Source organism: Portunus trituberculatus, chromosome 19 (assembly GCF_017591435.1).
Source record: "Portunus trituberculatus isolate SZX2019 chromosome 19, ASM1759143v1, whole genome shotgun sequence".
Lineage (NCBI taxonomy): Eukaryota > Metazoa > Arthropoda > Malacostraca > Decapoda > Portunidae > Portunus > Portunus trituberculatus.
In genome coordinates, this window is record NC_059273.1 from 13,815,636 (window position 1) to 13,838,588 (window position 22,953).

Genomic DNA, 22,953 nt, shown 5'->3' on the forward strand with positions numbered 1-22,953 from the left:
GGAGGAACTCCTCCATATATTGATAAGGAATGAAAGTACTACATGTTCAGTGCACAGTTATTGTGAAATATGGAAACTAACTAAGTAGTGTATATATATATATATATATATATATATATATATATATATATATATATATATATATATATATATATATATATATATATAATGAAAATTTCTTCTTGAGTATGTCTTGCGCATAAGTGTGTGTGTGTGTGTGTGTGTGTGTGTGTGTGTGTGTGTGTGTGTGTGTGTGTGTGTGTGAGTTAAATCCCTAGTCTCTACATTGTTATGTCCAGTGTGTTTACACAAGTGTTGTCATCTGCTGCAAGACTGCCATTGACACTTGTACATGCATTGTATCTGTTATCAGTGTTGACAAACGTCATAAGACCTGTTGGTGTCTGGTGTCATCACGAGACCAAAGAGGTGAACTACAGCAGCTATCTTCAGATCAATACTTTCTCATCTTATACTGCAGATAAAAGAATAGTTGATCATTTTCCTTCTTTATAATTAGAGAGGTTGTCTTACATTCATATATTGTTCAGTTTCATTTTTTCAAACAACGCAAAGAACTATTTAATTCATTCAAGCTGCTCTTTATATTAAAGAAATATTTTTTCAGTGAACTTCAAACACAAAACTTCATAAAGACCATTTTAGTTATATGTTAGTACTGTATTAGGGCAAGGATAAAATACATGGCATAAAATAAACAATATAGAACATGAAATTAAACCACATGAGGTGACCACTAGCAGGCATTCTGTCACCAAACTCAGAAGCACAGTGCCTCACTTTCACCTGCTGAGCATGAACCATTCAAACAACTACTATTAATGCAATGTACTCATAGTAAAGGCAGTGGCAGGATGTGTTGTGAACATGGTGACCTCAAAGACAAATGTTTGACTTGGAAATTATACCTACATAATTACCTATCAGATTACCCATTAAATTACACACACACACACACACACACACACACACACACACACACACACACACACACACACACACACACACACACACACACACACCCGGTAGCTCAGTGGTTAGAGCGCTGGCTTCACAAGCCAGAGGACCAGGGTTCGATTCCCCGACCGGGTGGAGATATTTGGGTGTGTGTCCTTTCACGTGTAGCCCCTGTTCACCTAGCAGTGAGTAGGTACGGGATGTAAATCGAGGAGTTGTGACCTTGTTGTCCCGGTGTGTGGTGTGTGCCTGGTCTCAGGCTTATCCGAAGATCGGAAATAATGAGCTCTGAGCTCGTTCCGTAGGGTAACGTCTGGCTGTCTCGTCAGAGACTGCAGCAGATCAAACAGTGAAACACACACACACTATGAAACATGATCAGTTTGGGGTTGTGGGGCAGGATCAGACTACCTTATCTTATCTGGTCAGCACTGAATGGGATGAGAATGGACTGACATTAAACAGTTGGTGCATGAAGATAGGACAAGAATAGATAAGTGTTGGCAGCAAAAGACATCAATATCTACTCCTTTACTGAGATAAGTGTGTGCGTTCTGTACCTCCTTAAGTGCCTGAGTTATTGCTAGTTTCTTCACAGAAACTCCTCCTGTCATCAATAGTTTAATTAACATGAGCATTGTGCACTCAAACCAAAATTTCTTGACTGAGAATAGGTATTTATTTTTGTTGGATGCTGAACCAATGCAATTTTAAAAGGAATTATTAACTATTTTTTAATTCATGAGATGCATTATTGATAAAGGGATTTGATACCTGGTGTGTAGGTGTAGGCCACACACACACCTAGCTACTGTGGAAAGGCTCTGTGCCTCCACCAGACATGACTGCAGAGGGTCAATGCTGCAGGGAAAGGCAGGTGTCCTGTGTTCACTCATGTAAGGAAGTGTTTCCACATCTTGTGTTTGGTTGTGGACCTGATGGTGTGTCTGCAGTCTGCCATGACCTGCACAACAGTGTTACTACATCACTGCTATCTCAGTACTGTTTCCACTATGTGTTGCTGTCTGTCCTAATCCCTCTTAAGTTTGTGAGCCATTCTTGAATGTATTGTATATTTATGAATACTTATTTATTTTTACTGTTCATGTTATTGTAATAAATAGTGAAGTCTGTGATATATTTTCAATACTATTCTAATGCTAGGAAAGATTATGCTTCTTCTTTTTTTTTAATGGTTTAGAGTTACTACATTTATCTTGTACATAACCAGTATGTAATAGTGATGGATACTTTGTGTTATTATACTCTCTCCTCTTGGTTCCATATCTACAATAATAGATGTTGGTTGTGACTGTCTGAGCAACTGGCTGACTGACAGACTAGTTGACTGTCTAGCTGATGTGCACAGCTCTGTGCCTGAACTGCGTGTAGATACATTCCAGCAGCTGTCAGTGGTGCAAGACAGGCTGCCTGTGTGTGTGTGTGTGTGTGTGTGTGTGCAGTGTGGTGGTCACACTTCAGATCAGAAGGACAACTCACTACTTGTAACTTGTAGTAATTCTCTCCTATGTTTGTTATGTTCAGTATGATAATCTTTGATCTTGAGAGAACCTAAGTGAATTATTCTTTAATCCTTTATTATCTTTTTATATAAACATATCAATTATAATAGAAATGATTGATCTAGCTACCTAACAGCTGTAGGTTTATTATCAAATATTCTTACATTCAAACCTGTAGTCTTTCACCTCCACAGGAAGGACATTTCATTCTATGTAATAGTAATGCAAATCTTATTATGTATTATGTTACTTTTTTACAAGTGTTTAACATCTTGTTACATTACACTGATTTTATTGTAGCAATGAAAACAAGGAAGTTGAATTTCACAGTAATGTACACTGTATGTGTGAATGACAAGCAAGTAACATGTTATTTGGTTGGTGATTGTTATGAAAATAACTGTCCTGCATCCATGAGAACCTATGGTTCTGTGGTTGATGGTGTCTGTCCCATGTATCTCAACAGTGTTCAACTGTCTAATGTATGCCACTTGCTGCTTCTAGCACACCCACACACACCCTCACTGAGTCACCCTTCCTGGTTAGTGTTGTGATGGTTCAGTAGCACCAGTATGGCTGCTACTGGTGACGTTTGCAAGACACAGAGCTAAGGGAAACTGAATTGAGAAAGAATAGATTTGAGTGACTGATGGAATTATACTTTGCATGGATGATGTAAGGATAAATATTTGTAACATAACACCATAAGAAAATAAGTGAAGCTGCAAGAAGCCATTAGACCTATTCATGACGATCCCTTCATGAAACGTAGGTGTCTATTTCACTGTTTCATTCCCATCCATTGCTCTTGGAATGATATCATTACACAATTTTTAAAGGAATGTTTTTCAGCAGGTGACTTCATTCCCCCTTAAAGAAAGTGTATCCCCAGTTTGGAAACCTCTAGTGTATCTGAATCCTTTGCCTCGTTGACATGTGTGATGGGACTGTAATGATGGTGGTGATGGTGGTGGTGGCAGCAGTCATGTTAGCCAGGATGAAGGAGATACAGAGGGGCAGCACACACTGATGAGGTGCACCACTAACTCACCACCACATCATCATATTTACTTGTGGAAGTTGGAAGTGATGATGTTGATGATGATGATGATAATGATGAAGCTACTTTTGTTCCCCTGAGGTCCATAACTTGTTACATTGCAGAAAGACATGTTAATTTGATATGAATAAGTGCATTTACCAATGACAATATTACTCATAATATTCCATATTATATATAACAGAATTCCATTTAGTTGAAGTATATATATATATATATATATATATATATATATATATATATATATATATATATATATATATATATATATATATATGAAGGCTTTACATAAAATAATTCCAAACATTTGGCTCACTCTTTTGACCCTGTTTGGGGATCGGCACCTCAAAACATGGACCGTTTTACTTAACCATAATTTGTATTGCCTTTGGCCAGTTCTCTTCATACATAGAAAGAAACAGTTCTCCAGTCTGGAACTGATATATGGACTAAAACAGAAAAAAACGGACAAAATCCAAACAATTAGAATTTTTGCATGCATCACTGTTTGTCTTCAGCAAATCTTTCTAATCTATAAGTCATCTAGTAAAGACTTAATTGATATTCTAAAAGTCCTTTTCTTTTCACTGTCACAGATTCACTATACTGTTGTTAATGTTATCTGCCTGGCATTTCATCAGACAAAACCAAAAGAGAAAATTCCTGAAAAGGCTAGTTTTCTTGAATTTTGAGATGATTGAAAGTAGTCTGGGTTGTCAAACTATTCATTTAAATGGAATTCTGCTGTGTAATAAAAACTAAATACAGTTTAAGTAGTACTGTTTATTCAGTGAAATCATATCACGTTCAAAGTTGAATTCAGAAAGGTAAATATTTATCTCAAATATTATTTTTGTAACCATCATAGCTGTGCAGGACACTTCTAGGGCACTAAGCACCATAGGATTGCACTTGTAATGTTTAGACAGTATAAAAACTTGTCAAAGATATAAGTATATATATTTTGCTGAAAGATATTGTGCCAAACTTTAGTATTTTATACCAAAGACCAGTAAGGCAGACTCAGTATTCTTTCTCCACTATATTCTATTCACATTCACTTCACAGATAGACTTCAGCCTTTTCACTCTTTCAGTGCTCCTCAGCCATTCACTTCACAAGCCAAGCCATCCCTCCTTCCCTGTCCAGAGTTATGACCAGTGTATGTCTGACAAACTAATTTGAGCACACACACACACACACACACACACACACACACACACACACACACACACACACACACACACACACACACACACACACACACACACCTGGTAGCTCAGTGGTTAGAGCGCTGGCTTCACAAGCCAGAGGCCCGGGGTTCGATTCCCCGGCGGCCGGGTGGAGATATTTGGGTGTATCTCCTTTCACGTGTAGCCCCTGTTCACCTAGCAGTGAGTAGGTATGGGATGTAAATCAAGGAGTTGTGACCTTGTTGTCCCAGTGTGTGGTGTGTGCCTGGTCTCAGGCCTATCCGAAGATCGGAAATAATGAGCTCTGAGCTGTCTCGTCAGAGACTGCAGCAGATCAAACAGTGAAACACACACACACACACACACACACACACACACACACACACACACACACACACACACACACACACACACACACACACACACACACACACAGTATTCTTACAGCAGCGAAGATGTGTTAATAGTCTGAGGCCTGATCAGTAACAGAGACACTTTAAGAAGCAAGTTTATTCTTTACTGTCTGTTTTTTATTATTTGAAGGCTTCTTCACCTCTGTAAAATTTTACCCATCAGTATATAGTCTATATTTTGAGACTTGAGTCCAGACAACAATGTACTCCATATTACCTTCTTGCATGGATCATTTGGCATCTAATTTACAGTAAAATTACTTAATTTATCTAAGCATTTTTTTTTTTTTTAATAGTGATAGAAATACTGTGTAAGTAAAGTCATGACACCTGTTCCCAGCAAACCATGCAAGACCAGACCTAAGATCTGTGTGAGCATTTCAGCCAAGGGACAATTGTTTAACTTGAATTATAAACAAACAGAATTCCTAAAGTTGTGCTTCCACTGGCCTGGAGGTCAGTCATCTACTTCACTGTACTGTGCCCACAAGTTGGTGTTAGATGATGCATACTACCAAGGATAAGTATACTACAGTACTGCCTTTTGCTGTCACATACAAAAGCCTCATAACAGTGATTGTTAAACAGTGTAACAATGATAACTCCATACTATATAGGTGTCACCTTGTTGGTAAGGGTGTCTGTTTGTATGTGTGTGTAACATGTTACAGAAAAGCTTCTTATGTATCCTTTCCTAGGTCTCTGATAGACTGAATGTTGGGTAAATGGTGGAGAACTAATTGACTTAACAAACTCTCTGCGTGGTGTTCTTGATTGTTAGACATTGGTGGCCGAGTGTAGCATCCCTGTAGCCTGCCTTTCCCTCATCCTCTTGGCTCACACTGCCCATCTCTCAACACAAGAATCAAGGCATCACACCCGTGTATCTCCGCATCAAGATGTTAAGTCAGGTTTTTCTCTAATACACTTTTGTGTTGTGTCTCGTAAGTGCTATCACGTTTGCAGAGTTTTGTAAAATCCTGTATATTTACCTTGTACAGTTGTTGTTGCATCTCAAAGCTAAAAATAAAATGACACTAAAATCTTGTTTGTTCACACTGAACCTTATGATCTCTTATAAGAACGAAGGAATGGAATTGTTGATTTGAAACATGCTACAGTTTGCTCTCAGAATTTTTCAAACTGGTTAACTTCACAGGTGGCATTTCCCTAATATTATCTCTCTCTCTCTCTCTCTCTCTCTCTCTCTCTCTCTCTCTCTCTCTCTCTCTCCTACACCAGAGCCATGTTCAGTCAATAAGATTTAGGTAAGTATTAGCCCTACAACCACAGCAAATGCTCATCAACAAGCTGCAGGTAAGTAAGCTACAGGAATAAGCAAGCCAACAGAGCTTGTCCATACACTATAAGTAGCCACCTTAAAGAATAAATAGAAGTAGGAAAACACAAAAACATATTATGCTAGAAATATTGTATTTTTAGTAAGGATCTTTTAGTACTAACAAGGCTGTTGTATATATAAGACATTGTATAGTACAAGTAAACTAAAAAGTTGAGGTGATATCAAGGTAGCTATTCGCATTGATTGGGACATATAACTAATATCAGATTATTATGTACATACCTAGCCTGTATGACAAGTTAATTACTCTTGCCAAACTAGCTAATTTTCCTATTTGGTTCGAGACAATGAATATTTCAGTTTGTCTTTTGTCATCCTCACGTCCCCATTAATTTTAGTTATGCTATGCCTTTATTGCTAATTTCAGTAATTTCATAATATACATTTGTGGTCTGCTTCACTGAGCACTATAATCAGCCTCTAACAATCATTGCATTGGTCAGCATTAGAAGATGCCAGGTGTCATCAGAAGTGTGTTCTTTAGCAACAGTTTTAAGTCTCATTTTGATCACAAGACTATAAAGCTTATTTCAGTTAATATTGAAATAATTCTGAGTAAAATCACATGAAAAAACTATCATTGTGTATGCCAATACAGTAAAGAGTGAGTGGCATCTCTTCGTTTCACATCACATGGTTATAAAACTTATTTCAACTTATTAAAGAAAATATATTTAGTAAAAATACACGAAAATTTACAGTGAAATTAATGTGGAGACTGGAGTTCATAGTGCAAATAGGAGTGTGTGTTTGGTGCCACCGTACAGAGCCACTCACCAGCAGCAGCAGTCACAGACTCACAAGTCACAACACCAGCGCTGCCAGACCTCCTGCAGCACTCACCAGCGGCACGGCAGGGGAGCTCACGTACTATTTGCCAGCATGGTGAGTGTTCCGCCGCTGTTCATTGGATTTTACTCTATTTTGCACCAGTTTACCGGGAGAAATAATACAGAGATACACCGGCCGTCATATCTTTACTCCAGAGGGCAGTAGGGAGCAATAAACAGGCTGTCACCATGTGTAAGGCGGCGTGGTCTGGTCTGGGGGACTGACAGGCTTGGTGATGGTGTATTGGTGATTGGTGACTGCTGGGTATTTGATATTGGCTGGTGAGGCGGGGGTGGGGTGTGTTTGTGTGTACTGTAGTGGAGTGTCAGGTAACAGTGTGGTGAGGGTGTGTCACTGGTGGTAGTCTTGGCCCCATAGTAATGGTCAGGTGCCTTTATATCGGCGCTTCCCTGATGTTGTTTCTATCTTACTCTGCTCCTTCTTGGCCGCTGTGCTCCTTGTCATTTTCAGCCGGTCGACCTCTGCTGCAGGAAACATGTATTGCTGTGTTTGCTGTTCCGTCGTTTGGTACGTGGACATGTACCGGTCCAGTTTTAAGATTGGCCTGGACTGACATGAAGGCAGTGGTGACTTCAGGTTGTTACAGGACCTGGTAGCACTGATTGATGATGTAGGTAGATGGACAAAAGGAAGGAAAAGTCAGTGTCTGAGAAACATTAAAAAGTTTAGTTTTCCACATAGGATGGTGGACTTCTGGAACACCTTGAATGATGAGAGTGTAACAGCAGAGTGTGCACAAGTTTAAGTAAAAGTTGGATAAAATTTTATACGGAGACAGGTTACTGAGCCCCACTCAAGCCCTGTAATACACAACTAGATAAATACTACCACCACCAAGGCATCCATGGCACTCTGCCTTGCCAGCCCTCTCCCCTTACCCCTGCGGCCAAGTGATTTAGGACATTTTTTGAGCTTTTTGCAGGTCTTTGCAGGTATTTTAAGGGCTCACTGTCTTGGAGTAGGTGGAGGAAGGGGAGGAATGTGGGAGAGGTGGAAGTGATGAGAAATGTGCAAAAAAACTACTGAGGCTTTACATCATGATTTTTCTTGTTTATTAGTAGTGTGTGTCTTGTTTTTGTAAATCAAGTTATAATCCATATTAAGATTTTGTCTATCTATTTTTTTTTTTTTTTTTGTCCAAAACAAATGACTGATGACTTGGTTACAGCTTATAATAGACATTACAGTGACCACAACAGTAACACTGGAAGGAAAATGCACAACTGGTTCTCATACTTGCTGGGTATGGCCGAGGCAGCTGGGGACCACAGGTTAACACTAATGCCACGAGACTCCAATCCTACTAAGGAGACTTGCTCTCTCAAGAGTATAGGAAGCGCTGTTCAGCTTCCACCTATTAGTGGTGCAGGCAGTTTTATTTATAGTGGTACCCATATTATGACCCATATCACCTTTAAACTTTAAACTTTAAACCACTCAACGAATGGCAAAGTATCAAGGTGGTATGTGGTGGGATTTGAACCTATGCATGGATGTCTGTCTGATCCCACACTCAACACCTTATCCACTACGCCACCACCTCCCTTGATTAGGTTAGATTAGATTTGATTTGTTAGTGTTAGTTTGCACTTGGTTTTGGTATGGTTAGAAACACTTTATACTTACATGTGCATTGAACAAAGAGTGCCTTTATATCAGTAACACAGCTTTGTCTTTCAGTTTTCCCTCCTGAACAAGAGAGAAAATGCCCACTCAGAGGGCATCTGGGCCTGTGCTTGGGGCCACTTTGTTCCTCAGGATAAATCAAAGGAAAAGTCCTCAGAGGAAAAAGATGAAAACAAAGAAAATGAAGATACTCAGAATGAAGAGGACAAAAATGTGCCTGATATGTGAGTTGTGTGGCATTTGTAGGTTTGTATTGATGGTGGTAATAATAGTACACTAATTGTAATCATAGTAATAGTTTACAGTTGATATTTACTGAGTAAGAGCTTTTGTAGTTTTAATTCATTGAAGTTTTCTAGTTATTATGGTCAAGCTTAGAGAATTGATTTTTAATTTGCATATATGTATTAAGGAGTAAAATCAGGAGTGCATTATAGATGTAGATAGGTTTACTTGGCATTGTATGAACAGTACAACCTCTGATTATATACAAATCTGAAACAATTTATTCTGAATCTCAGTATCATGCAAATGTTTTTAGTTATGAACACTAATTTTTCTTTGAACACAAATGTAGCACCTTTGCTGTTTTAATGGCAATATATGGAGTTTCCAATATGATTTACCTCCTCCAACAAATTCACTTCCATGTTCAGAGGTTCCAATGTATTTACCGCAATTCACCTTTAAATGACCAAGACCATTAGCAATGGAGATGGCACATGTGGCATGTTTGGCATCCTGGCCAAATGTCAACATTGGCACTCCCCATGCCACCCAGCCACCCATCTATCAAAGTTGAAAGTTATTTCATTGTTTATCATGACAATGAGAATTATAGAAGCAAACAATGTTGCATTAAATACAGGCAGTATAGTACAAACAAACAAAAAAGATACAGAGGTCAGTGTTATTGGGTGGTGATGCTGCCACTGTGGTGATGCTCCCCAGTTGAGTCTACTGAGTAGCTCTTATGGAGACCATGTAAGATAATGATAGTCAAATATCAGACAATTTTTCCATACACATATCTCTATTGTGCAAAAGATAGCATTGTAAACAGTAAATTAAAACACTTAATCGAGTGAAAAATTTTAATTGTTGAATAAAAGGAGAAAAGAAAAAGGAATTGTAAACTAACAAATGGAAAGTGTGTATGCTGGTGATGAGTTTTGTAGGAATGTGGTATCCTGTGTAGGTTTTGCTGGGTAATGCTAAGATAAGTTGATAATACTGTAGGTGTGTTTTGAAACATTGAGTGCCACAATGTGATGACAGTCATTCATAAGTGTATATTGTATCTTGTCCTTGTCTCTGTGTGTGTGTGTGTGCCTGGCGGCCAGAGAGCAGAAGTATGTGGTGTCTGGCGGGTTGGATGACCTGGTGAGGGTCTGGCGGTGGGGCGGCGAGGGTGACGATGAGCTGGCACTGCTGCACACCCTGGAGGGACACTCGCTGGGTGTCATCTCGGTGGACGTGAACCCGTCTGGCACCATTGCAGCCTCCTCCTCCCTGGACTCCACCATCCGCCTCTGGAACCTTCACACTGGAGAGCAGGTAAGATAGACTGCACCTCAGCCCCTCCCTGCTGCTTCCTGCTGAGTATTTCATTGCCTGTGTCTTCATTTTTCATTGACTGCCTTCACATTTCTTCCTTTATCCATTTAACAACATTATTGGGTCTGTTTCTCATGTTTGTCGTTGTTACTGTTATGGAAATATATTTTAGAAATAGCTGTTGCCTCTTGTGTGATGTATCATGGAGCTTCTTTGACTTCATTAACATATTGGTAATGAATTAGTAACATTACTGACAACTTTGGTAAACTCTGGAATTCCCTACCTGCTTTTCTATTTTCAGCCTATGACTTGAACTTATCTCTGGCTATGACTGATGCTTTTGATTTTGCACATGTCCAGCACCTCAGTGGGCCTTCTTTTATTGTAATTTTTGTTGCCATTGCCAGCACCGTTTCCCGCATATAAACCAAAACTTGAAATTCTTTGTAGGTTAGATATAATTAGTTAATATTTCAGTAATGTTGATCCTATTATAGACATGTTGCACCTTATTGGTTACTGTTTAGTGGCAGGACTGCAAAAAATAATCTGCAGTACTTTCTCTTGGATCTGCTTGGGGACTGGCATCTTATTGGGCTGTTTTGTTTAGTTAATTTTGTTGTCCATGCCCAGATTTCCCTTCTTACATAAAAGAGAGAAAAAAAGACTTGGTTATGGTGTTTGTGTGTTGCCATGTGCCCCGTCCCTGGCTCATTGCTCACCACCACCACCACCCCTGGCAGCTCCAGAGTATTGACTGTGGGCCAGTGGAGGCGTGGTCTGTGGGGTTCAGTCCAGAGGGAAACCACCTTGCCTCAGGAAACTACGCAGGAAAGATCAACATTTACGCCACGGAGGGAGGCCACCACGTCACCACCTTGGACACCCGAGGCCGCTTCACCTACTCCATTGCCTACGTGAGTCACCCTGAGAGTCCTTGGCCCTCTCTAAGCCACTGCTGTGTCTCACCAAGTGTTGATTTACCTGCCTTTCCTTACTGGTCTTCATCTTTCCTCTATTTAGTTTTGTGTTTGTCTTTGTTGCAGACTAGATTACTGATGATGTGTTTCTTGTTGCATCACTTGAATTGTGTTGATACTCTATAATTCTGTCTTGATTTTTTGTTATCTGTGGTGCATTATTTTCTTTTTTATTCAGTGTGAGAGAGTGATATTACTTTATTATTTAGTTGACTTTCCCTTCAGAGTCGTGATGGGAAGTACGTTGCCAGTGGTGCCATCGACGGGTTCATCAACGTGTTTGACGTGGAGAGTGGCAAGTTGGTGCATACACTGGAGGGCCACGCCATGACCATCCGCTCCATCACCTTCTCCCCAGATTCACAGCTGCTGCTCACTGCGGCTGATGACGGACACATGAAGATGTATGATGTGTAAGTACTGGAGTCTCAGGCTGTTAATTTTCTCTTCTTGTGAATTTCCTCATTTACGTTCATACTCAGATAATGTATTTGATACCTCACAACATTCCTTTTTCTTTGTCATCATTCCTATGAAAAATTTCCTTGCACTGTGCATTGTGAATATGTGATTTGATGAGTTCAGGAATAATCATGTTCTTTGTTTATCCAAAATTTATCTCTGTGCATTTATGTTTGCATATTACGAGAGGAATTGAAATATTCTTTTAATGTGTGTTTATATTATTTTTATTCTTTTATTCTTTTACTTTCAATTTTTTTAGTTATTCTTTTTACTTTCTATTTTTTACTTACAATTCAAACAGGATGAACATTTGCAAATATCACTTAGTCACTTGTACAGTCAGCTCCTTACTTGATGAAGCAGTTTTTATACTCCAATAACTTGAGTTGTTCATCTTTCCTTCTTTTATTTCATCCTGATGGCACCACTGCCATCTAAAGCTGAACTCTTCTCTCAAACCTTTGCTGACAACTCCACCTTGGATGATTCTGAACTTGTCCCTCCCTCTCCTCTCTCTGACTATTTCATGCCTTCAATTGAAATTCTTCATAATGTTTTCTATGTTCTAGCTGGCCTAAACTCTCAGAAGGATTATGGACCTGATGGGGTCTCTCCTATTGTTTAAAAAAAGCTATGCTTCCATTCTTGCATCTTTCTTGGCCAAACGCTTCCAACTCTGTCTGTCAACTTTTTTCGTTCTTGCTGGAAGTTTGCCTGCATTCAGTCTGTTCTAATCCCTCAAACTACCCTCCTATAGCTCTAAACTCTTGCTTGTTTAAAGTCATTGAATCTATCCTCAATAGGAAGATTCTTAAACATCTATCACTTCACAATCTTCTATCTGATCACCAGTGTGGTTCCATCAAGGCCACTCTACTAGAGATATTCTGGCTTTTCATACCAAGTCTTGGTCATTCTCATTTAAAAATTTTGGTGAAATTATTGCTGTTGCATTAGACATATCAAAAGCATTTGATAGTCTGGCACAAAGCTTTGATCTCCAAACTACCTTTTTATGGTTTCTATCCTTCTCTCTGCAACTTCATCTCAAGTTTCCTCTGACTGTTCTATTTCTGCTGTGGTAGACGGCCACTGTTCTTCTCCTAAATCTATTAACAATGGTGTTCCTTCGGGTCGTCCTGTCATCCACTCTTCCAATTATTCATCAGTGATCTAAATCAAACTTCTTGCCCTATCCACTCCTACGCTGATGATACCATCCTACACTTTTCCACATCTTTATAGAGGTGACCAACCCTTCGTAAAATTAATGGATCACGCAGGGATGCCACAGAATGCCTGATTTCTGATCTTTCTAAGATTTCTGATTGGGACAGAGAAAACTTATTAGTGTTCAATTCCTCAAAAACTCAATTCCTCCATCTATCAGCTCAACACAACCTGCCAGTCAACTATCCCCTCATCTTCAGTTACACTCAACTGTCCGTCTCCTCTACACTGAATATCCTTGGTCTGTCCTTTATTTATAATCAAAACTGGAAACTTCACATCTCAACTCTTGCTAAAACAGCTTCTATGAAGTTAGGCATTCTGAGGCATCTCCACCAGTTTTTTTTGCTCCTCTAACTGCTAACTTTGTACAAGGATCTTATCCTTCCATGTATGGGGATTCCACTCACATAGTTTTATTAGATAGGGTGGAATGAAAGGCTTTTCATATCATCAACTCCCCTCTGCTGACTTGACTGTCTTTAGCCTCTTTCTCACTGCCAAAATGTTGCATCTCTTTCTATCTTTTATCACTGTTTTCATGCTAACTGGTCTTCTGATCTTCCTAATTGCATGCCTCCCCTCCTTCTGTAACCTTGCTGCATAAGGCTTTCTTCTCCCTCTCATCCCTATTCTGTCCACCTTTCTAATGCAAGATTTAATCAGTACTCTCAATCATTCATACCTTTCACTGGTAAACTCTGGAACTCCCTACCTGCTTCTGTATTTCCATATTCCTACAACTTGATTTCATTTAAGAGGGAGGTTTCAAGACATTTACTCATTTCTTATGGCTAACTTTCTCCGACCTTCAGAACTAGCAACTAAGTAGGCCTTTTTTTTTTTTTTTTTTTTCCCAAGTTTTTCCCTCTTACATTAAAAAGAAATATCAGGTTTCTTGACTCCTGACAATTGTACTAGGGTGAATCTTTATCTTTATGTGCATGTTTTTGTGCAGGAAGAGCAGCAACCTGGCGTGTACCCTGTCAGGTCACGGCTCATGGGTACTCAGTGTAGACTTTGCCCCGGACCAGCAGCACTTTGTCTCTTCCTCCTCAGACCACACTGTCAAGGTGTGGGACTTTGCACAACGGAACTGTGTCCACACCTTCAAGGATCACCACGACCAGGTGAGCACAGGCAAATCTACAAGTGCTGAGACCACGATTTCATTTTTATTTGGTTATAGAGAATATTTGTGGTGTGTGTGTGTGTGTGTGTGTGTTTGTGTTTGTGTTTGTGTTTGTTATTTACTTAGTGCCTGGGCAGGGATTGGGGAAGAGTGAGGTTAGGAGCAAATCAGTTAATTGTCAGTCAGTGTGTTATAATTTTCTGATGTGACAGTGACATTGAATGTACTTAGTCTGGATTTCATAAATTTGAGAGGAAAAACAGTTGGTAATACCATAAACAGATTCTCTATTGATTACATAAGGACATGTTGAGCCTACATGTCTTGCCATAGATGCCAGTCCATTGTGAATATGTTGTGCACCCACAATTCACTTATATAACACAGCTAAACTATGCCTCAAAATTGACATGTACAGATGGCTCCCTAATTGATGAAGCAACCTTCTCACCCTTGTTTTTGCCAAAACGACTTGTCAACTCAAGGGATTTTATCCCCTAAAGGACAGGGATTAAGTCTATTTTACTTATGATAACGTGATTTTTGACAATTTATATTTCCACATTCTTTTTGGTATCAGTTTACTCTCATTCTTCGGCAGCTAACAGTTTGACCTAACTATACCAGTGCAAACCAGACCAAACAAACCTCACCTCGAATCAGAACAAAGGCTCAGTATGTGTATGGTACTTTGTTGTGCCCACTGTGATAAGCCTATCTTGTGTGCAGGTGTGGTGTGCCAGGTACAGCCAAGACAGCAGCAAGATTGTGAGTGTGTCAGAAGACCGGAGTGTCATTGTGTTCAACTCTCCTGTTTGAGGTGGCAGCAGCAGCAGCGGCAGCGGCAGCCCAGCGGGTGACGGGTATGAGTGCAGATCGGCTTCCTCCACCTGGTGTATCTCACTAGTATTTATGATGCCACTATTGTCTAAAGTTTGCTTGATTGAGTGTGTGTTGTGTGGCTGCTTATGTGCCAATGCTGACTGGACTGTCAGGAACAATCATGAACAATTTATATTCAAGTGACATTACCATGTAGCCAAGCAGGGATGACTGATGACCAACATGGTGCTTGGAGAGGAACAGTAGGTAGGATGTTCTCTCTCTCTCTCTCTCTCTCTCTCTCTCTCTCTCTCTCTCTCTCTCTCTCTCTCTCTCTCTCTCTCTCTCTCTCTCTCTCTCTCTCTCTCTCTCTCTCTCTCTCATTACCCACCAGAAATGGGCATCATAGAGGCAGTCCCTTGCACTTGTTGCCTGGCCTTGCCTCAGGCCTGAGGTGGCCAGGACTGGTGAGTGTCTTGGCAGATTTGAAGGTTAGTGGCTGATCTTGTTTGACATTATCAAGATGAGATATTTTTACAATCCGAAGCCACAAAGTGACAGTCATTGTGAGTCTGGACTGAAGAGCATTGCAGGTGAGGGACTATTGTAGCTCATTAAAAAGAACTACTGGATCATAACATGATTAATATTAATGTTACCTTGTATACCAAAGCTTGATGCCAGTAAAAGTTAAGGTCACCATCATCCTGTATAGTCATGTGTGACTCCCAAACCGGTGGTGAATGTTACTTTGTGGCTTAAGCAGGAAATGTGGACTTACAGACATTAAAGTTTTAGAAGGTATGTTGGGATGTGTTCAGTGTGAGATAATCACCTTTCCTTACCTGAGGTGTGGTGGTGTCATCTGTATTGATTAGGTGACAGAATTTCCATTTTTTATTCTAAGACAGGTAAAATTTTCTAAGAAAATACAATTTCTTATCTCATTTTATTTTCTGTTATGATTTCCCAGAGAACCTGCATGGTACTGCAAAGGTTACTTAAACATTTCTTTATAAAGATTGACTGGTAGTAAGGCTAGGTTTTGATCTTGAGACAATTAAGTGCTTTTCATACCTAACTTAATGATGCACATTGGTGATAGTACAGGATACTCATCACTGTTCATTCTCTATTCTGTTGATCAAGAAACCAGAAAGTTGATCCACCACTTACATTTTCTTAATTCAATCCTTAACAAGAATGCTTCATAGGGACAAGTAAGGCTCTGTTCCCTCTGTGGCAGACTGACAGTGATGAGTGTTTTACATTTGGAAATTCCCAAGTGCACATATTAGAAAACAAATTTGTGAAGCTTTATTTCATATTGGTTCAGCTGGTACAATAGTTTTGCTGCAGTAGGTGGACGGTGTGCTGCTCTGCCCTGCCTAGCCTGGCAGGTGAATGAGAACTTGGATATAGTAACAGGCTCTTATCTTAAAAATGTATGCACACTATGTACAGCTATATAGTCATATACATATATTTATATATGAATATCTACATTTTATGGCACAGCAATGACTAATGTAATGATTGATGATGTGAGAGGTGTTGATGTGCCCCTGGAGTAGGGAAGATATGAGTGAATTCATTCTGTACTCACTGCTTACACCTGTGGTGGTGTCCAGGCACAAACAAGCCAATGCTTTGTGTCACTAAGCACATTACATGGCAAACCATTCACTGCTGTGGCCCAGCAAGGCTTAGAAAACTGTGGAGGTACAGTACCATGGCATGCCTCATCTGGCACCTAATTGGTACTCAAACTGATAAGGTTTAATTTTAAGATTTTTTTAAAACTATGCTCCACTAGTTGTAATATAAATTAGTTTCTTTTGGATTATTTAAAGCTATTATAATTTCTATTAAGTAGGGAAGAATACTTAACATTCATAAATTAACTTCATGCCAATGAAACCCAGTGCAGTGTATACAGAAAGGGATGTGCTGGACCCTACCACAGCAGACTGATGCTGGTTGGTGGAGCAAACAAGTTGTAATAAGTTCTTGGAGAAGTAATCTTTGTGCCCAGTCCCATGGCCTTATTAACATTTGTATAGTGTATAGAAAGGATGGGCATTTCCTCTAATACTGAGACTATTAGAATTAATAATATATGATGAAGTGATGACAATATTGTCAATATGATGATTATGAAGAATATCATCCTTTTATGTGATATCACCTCCTTACCAACACAGGTTGCAAGTGTTATTCTCTGTTGTGTGTAACTAATTATTGTTTATGTGACATGTCACATGAAATTATAAAGTCCAAAGCACATGATAATCTTTTTCTACTTTTGTTACAAGTTAAGGACCACAACAGGTTTTTAGCCAACATACAAGTTCATCTTTTCATTTATATCTTTAGTGATTACTTATAAATGTTTCATTCATTACAAAGCACCTGTCCTGAGGAAACAGTGTTGCCAATGAAATGATGTGCTACACTGTGCATGTTTGTCAACACCTGTAAAGGACCACAATGTTGAGCCTGATGTGAAAATGGCGAGTCTGTAGCGAGTGGCAAGGATGAAAGATGAATGAATAATGACAAATCAGTGCAGTTAGAAGTGGTCAGACATGAACTGTCTGAAGGACAGACACTATATTTACAAGACTGGTTACACTACAGGATATTATATAAGGATTGTTATATATTTATCCTACCATTTCTTTGCTCCTCATATGTATGTGTAATTATTCTTTTCTTTCATGTGGTATTTTTGCCTGTGAATTATTAGCTGTGTGTGATGGGGACAATGTGCAGGCAGGCTGTAAGACTAGGAGCTGTGACCATGCCACCAACGACTTGCCACTGTGGTGTCAGTCTGTGACGTGCAACAATGCAGAGGATTGTGAGAGTGGGCAGTGGGTGGGTGACACAAATGAAGACAAGGGGGGTGACAGAAGAGTCTCTCTCTCTCTCTCTCTCTCTCTCTCTCTCTCTCTCTCTCTCTCTCTCTCTCTCTCTCTCTCTCTCTCTCTCTCTCTCTCTCTCTCTCTCTCTCTCTCTCTCTCTCTCTCTCTCTCTCTCTCTCTCTCTCTCAGTCACACCCCACAGTCTCCCCCCTACTATAATACAGTTACTCACTCTCTTTCATTCATTGTGTGGGTAAGTGTGATTCTTCTAAAGAAAGAGCTGGTTATGTGGAGAGAATGTAAAGTCTTCCACAGCATGACAAAGTGAGTAGTTGCAGAAATATAATCCACTACAATATCAGAACAGCAGCAAGCTTGGAGAGGCAAACAGTATGTGTTGGCTGTGTGTGACATCTATCCTCTTCCCTCCCAGCACATAATGGCCATCCTCACCTTGACAAGATGGCGGCAACTGAGGAATTGAACCCCCAGCCACCTGAAATAAAACCGAGAGGCAGCTATCATGTATTAGAGGGAAGAGAAGAGACGTCACTGACAGACAAAACACATAATGCTCGTCTCTCAGAGTTTGATGTTACCCTGATATTGGAGTGGAATATATTTCAGCCAAGATTTCCCCACTGTAGATAAATAAACCTCTAGAATACCTATTGCAGTTATTCCAAATCAAAATTGCAAAGAAATGGCAGGAATTTATCATTGTAGAATACAGGTGGTAACATGCATGTGCTGATGCTGAGAGAAGTAAAAGTACTAGTTGTTCTGAGTAGAAAATGTTCTACATGCTTTTTTGCATTTAGAAGCTTTGTTGAGAGGTGGGATGAAATTTGAGTGTGGCAGCAATGACTGGGGCAGGTGGCCGTTTTATGCTGTAGAAACACCATGTCAGCATCCTCCACCTTACTGGTACTGTGTGGCTTTCTCATTTTTTTCTTTTTCTCTCTCCCCCTGTCAACATCATGCAGTACAATCTAATGTATTCACTATCACTGTCTTAGTGTGAAATTGCAATCAGGTAATTTGTTGCTAGCCTCCTGAAATTGCAATCAGGTAATTTGTTGCTAGCCTCCCCACCCAGACAGGCAAAGGTACACTATTATTTAATTTGTTAATTACAGCCATGCTGATAATGGCGTGCAGTGTGTGCTGACACTTACACCACCTGTCCATCATCACTATTCTTCACATTCCAGAACACTGTAATACTCCAAAGCTTGTAGAAATGATATGTTGATGCAGATTGTCGAATGATGACCTTTTGAGTCATTCAGTCATCACTTCTACACATTGATGCAGATTGTCCAATGATGACCTTTTTAGTCATTCAGTCATCACTTCTACAAGTTTTGGAGTATTACATTGTCTTGTTTTGACAAGCTGATAAATGCACAATGTTACCATGGCTGTGATGAACAGTTAATAAAGTTTAGGCTATGTGACACTTTGCCTGCCTAGGATGGAAAGGGGGAGTGGCTAGGGCTAGCAATCAGCTGATCCATCTCACCCCAAGACAGTGGCAGTGAAAACACTGAGATTGCAGTGCATGATCTTCATCTGAAAAAGGTATACTGTTGAAAATGGCACACAGTTACAGTAAGGTGGAGTATGATGACATGGTGTTCCTTATGACACAAAACTGCCACACAACCCAACAGTTGTACCGGTCATCCCACCACACTCAAATTTCACCCCACTGCTAAACAAAGCTTCCCTCAAGGTGCATATTTGAATATAAAATATTCTACTTGGAATAAATTATACTTTTGCCACCAGCAGTATCCACACACTTATGTTACACCCTGTTGTATTACTATTACTCCCTGCAGTTACACCTCAGAACTGACATGTAAACACTACACAAATGGAAAATGCGGGTGAGAGGAACAGCGCGCTACTCTTGCCACAGTAACAATACAGGGAGTATTAAAGCTTTGTCGACCGTGAAGGTCTGACCCCCCCACCCCTCTGCCAACACACGTAGTGGTGTGGTGAAGGAGGCACAGACCACTTACATTATCTTCTCTGGTAACAAACATTATAACTGGCGTCATAATTTCACAAAATTAGAAATGGGTTGAATTTGGATTTTCTTACATCACAGTATATATAAAAATTATAAGTATTTTGGACCTGAAAGTGAAGGAATATTTTTAATCTTGATGGGCAGTGTGATGGATATACAATGTGAATGACTAGTATTGCAGATGAATGGATTTGCCAATGTCACTTAACTCAAAGTACTCTGCAAATATTGCAAATATTTGTTAGATCTCTTTTCTTAGCATTCATGTTTATATTTTCATGCAAATATTGCAAATATTTGTTAGATCTCTTTTCTTAGCATTCATGTTTATATTTTCATGACTACTGTGCTATTATGAATTATTATTGCAGTATTGCTTCAAATCTAATGAATAAATATATCAACACTAGTTTTCAATTTTTCAGAAGCATTTTTGAAGGTTTGGTACTTGAATGGATTTTGTTTTGCTGTTGTCCATCACCTTTGATCACAGAATGTCCTTCACACTGCCCAACAGGACAATAGTCACGTGAGATACAGGACGTGCATGAGTTCATGTGACTCAATGAGGACTTCTCTACCTAGGATTAGATCTACTCTTCAGTAGGTTAAAGCTACATACTGGTGCAAACACAGTTACTAGCAAGTGAGGTGTTGGCATCATCTAAACACTTACGCATGTGTACTATATGTAGATATACATAAACAAAATGCTTGTACACTTACACTTCATCAGTCATGTGTAAAGCACTCTGTCCATAATGACTTGCTTCATGGCACAAAAATATGTAACAAATGTAGCAAATACATACACACACACACATATACACACTTATGCACACATGCATACACATGTTTTTTGTTGACATGAGCCGTCCTCAGCCACCATCAAGGTGTATGGCACTGTTGTGTTAATGCACCACAGCCTGAAGGCCCTCCCATGGTGCACTACCAGGTACTCCACTACAAGCCTGACTATGACTCGACTAGAAAGGAACTGTGCAGGTGTGGGCCTGGTGCTGCCCCTACACCGGAGTGGTGGTCTCTGGAGTGTCTGCTGGCAGTGGGTCCAAACTCAGGGATGGAGTTGCTATCTCTCCTGTGTAAAGGAAGTACTTCCCTGACTTTTGAGTCCTCGGGTCCCAGCGCCAGGGGACGCCGCCGCCACGCCACACTCTCCTGGCGATGACGTACAGTGTCACCACCAGGGCCAGGCCTGGGAGGGTGAACAGCAGGGTGAGGAGCGGTCCCACGCTCATCTCTGGCTCCCCATACGGCACAAAGCTGATGGCTGGCGTGCACACAGCAAAGTCCTGCTGCAGTGCTGCTGTCACATTCTGTGCAGCCTTGAGGCGGTGTTCTAGGTGAACGAGGTCGTGGTTGGTGCCTGGGAGGTCAGGACTTGCACATGCCACATACTGGCCCGCATTCAGTGACGGGAACTCGTGACGCGCCTCGGTACAATTCAGTTGTCGGGTGGCAGCCAGTCTGTGTCCTGCCACCACGGCCAGTGTGTAGGTGCACGGCCCATCCTGGTCCACTCGTGTGTGGACCACCAGGGCCCTCCCAACACCTCCAGCAGTCAGGCTGGTCACTCTGCCTCGCTGCCGCACCATGGGAGCCGCCGGGGCCTCTGGCAGCAGCAACAGCTCTGAACAGCCAGGTAGGAGGGCCTCCTGCTCACCAGTGCCACGCTCCAGCAACGTCAAACAGTAGCGGTAGGTGGAACCTGGCATTAGGGCCTCCGCTGGCAAGGTCACTGCCACTTGGTGAGGGTTTTGTGATCCATCTGAACTACAGTTGGCACCTACTTTCATAGCTAGCATCTCCCTGGCACCAGCTGTCCCTTGCATCAGCTGGTACACCAGCACTGCATCACATGTGTATGGAATTGCTCTCTCGTCTACCTGCCAGATGAGTTCCACACCCTGATACAAATCCTTGTCCACATCCTTGTCTGGCAATGAATGTGCCCCGTGGTGCACCCAGTGGGCCACTCGTAGTGTGATCTCTGCATCAGAGCGCCGGATGTCGGGTGTGTCCTCTGCCAGCGCCTCATCGTGATAGTAGTCATGGTAGTAGTCGTGGTAGTCATGATAAGATTCTTCAAAACACACCAGCTGGGACATGGTCAACTCATCCTGTAACAAAGACTTTCATGTAGCAGAGCATGTAAAGGAGGGAATGGCATCTACCTGGATAGGTAAGGAGTGTTATTGTTAATTGATTAAGTAATTTGTATACTATATATATATATATATATATATATATATATATATATATATATATATATATATATATATATATATATATATATATATATAATCTTAGAGCTGCATTTCTGAGTAATTCAGTGAGAATCCTTAAAATAAAAAGAGTTACTTTAATGATCTTACAGCTTTTACACAACTGCCTAGCTAACGAGAAATAAAAAGTTAATCATGCAATTCCATCCCCATTTTTCTCCTATCCGAGAGGTACACATCTCTGCCTGACACAGTAATGTAGGTTCAAGTAGTTTGAATTGGCGGTGACTATGAGGGAAAGATGGACTCGGCTAATGATTAGGGTTGGCACCGAGCAATTTGCTGACTACTAAACAGAAAGTATGAATTAAAGAAAGGGAGTGATTGATGATAAGACTTACTGAATGTAACAAGAGAGTGATCAGAAAGAAGGCATGAGAGAAGACACGGATAGAGAGAGAGAGGGAGAGAGTTTAGGAGATGGATGGATGATGAAGTAAGAGAACAAATGAGTGTCTGCAGTGTGTTCACTATCTAATACATAAGTCAACCTACAAGAGTATTAGTTCAAAATAAGTACCAATAAGTAATTCCTCTCC

At 40.4% G+C, this 22,953-nt stretch overlaps 2 protein-coding genes across 12 annotated transcripts in view; one reads left to right on the forward strand and one right to left on the reverse strand.

Moving 5' to 3' along the window:
* Window positions 1-7,213: 7,213 nt before the first annotated feature.
* Window positions 7,214-17,483, forward strand: LOC123506384 (WD repeat-containing protein 61-like). The gene is made up of 7 exons (XM_045258470.1): window positions 7,214-7,415; window positions 9,063-9,232; window positions 10,352-10,565; window positions 11,312-11,485; window positions 11,774-11,961; window positions 14,202-14,373; window positions 15,105-17,483. Exons 1-7 carry the CDS (start codon window positions 7,413-7,415, stop codon window positions 15,192-15,194), a joined length of 1,011 nt encoding a protein of 336 aa, XP_045114405.1. The 5' UTR covers window positions 7,214-7,412; the 3' UTR covers window positions 15,195-17,483.
* LOC123506380 (leucine-rich repeat and immunoglobulin-like domain-containing nogo receptor-interacting protein 3) overlaps window positions 16,133-22,953 on the reverse strand; it is a 141,070-nt gene continuing 134,249 nt past the window's right edge. For all 11 annotated transcript variants that reach the window (XM_045258469.1, XM_045258464.1, XM_045258459.1 and 8 more), the window contains one exon: window positions 16,133-22,249. In XM_045258469.1, coding sequence (XP_045114404.1) covers window positions 21,134-22,249 — 1,116 coding nt within the window. In that variant the 3' untranslated portion in view covers window positions 16,133-21,133. The remainder of the gene's footprint in view (window positions 22,250-22,953) is intronic.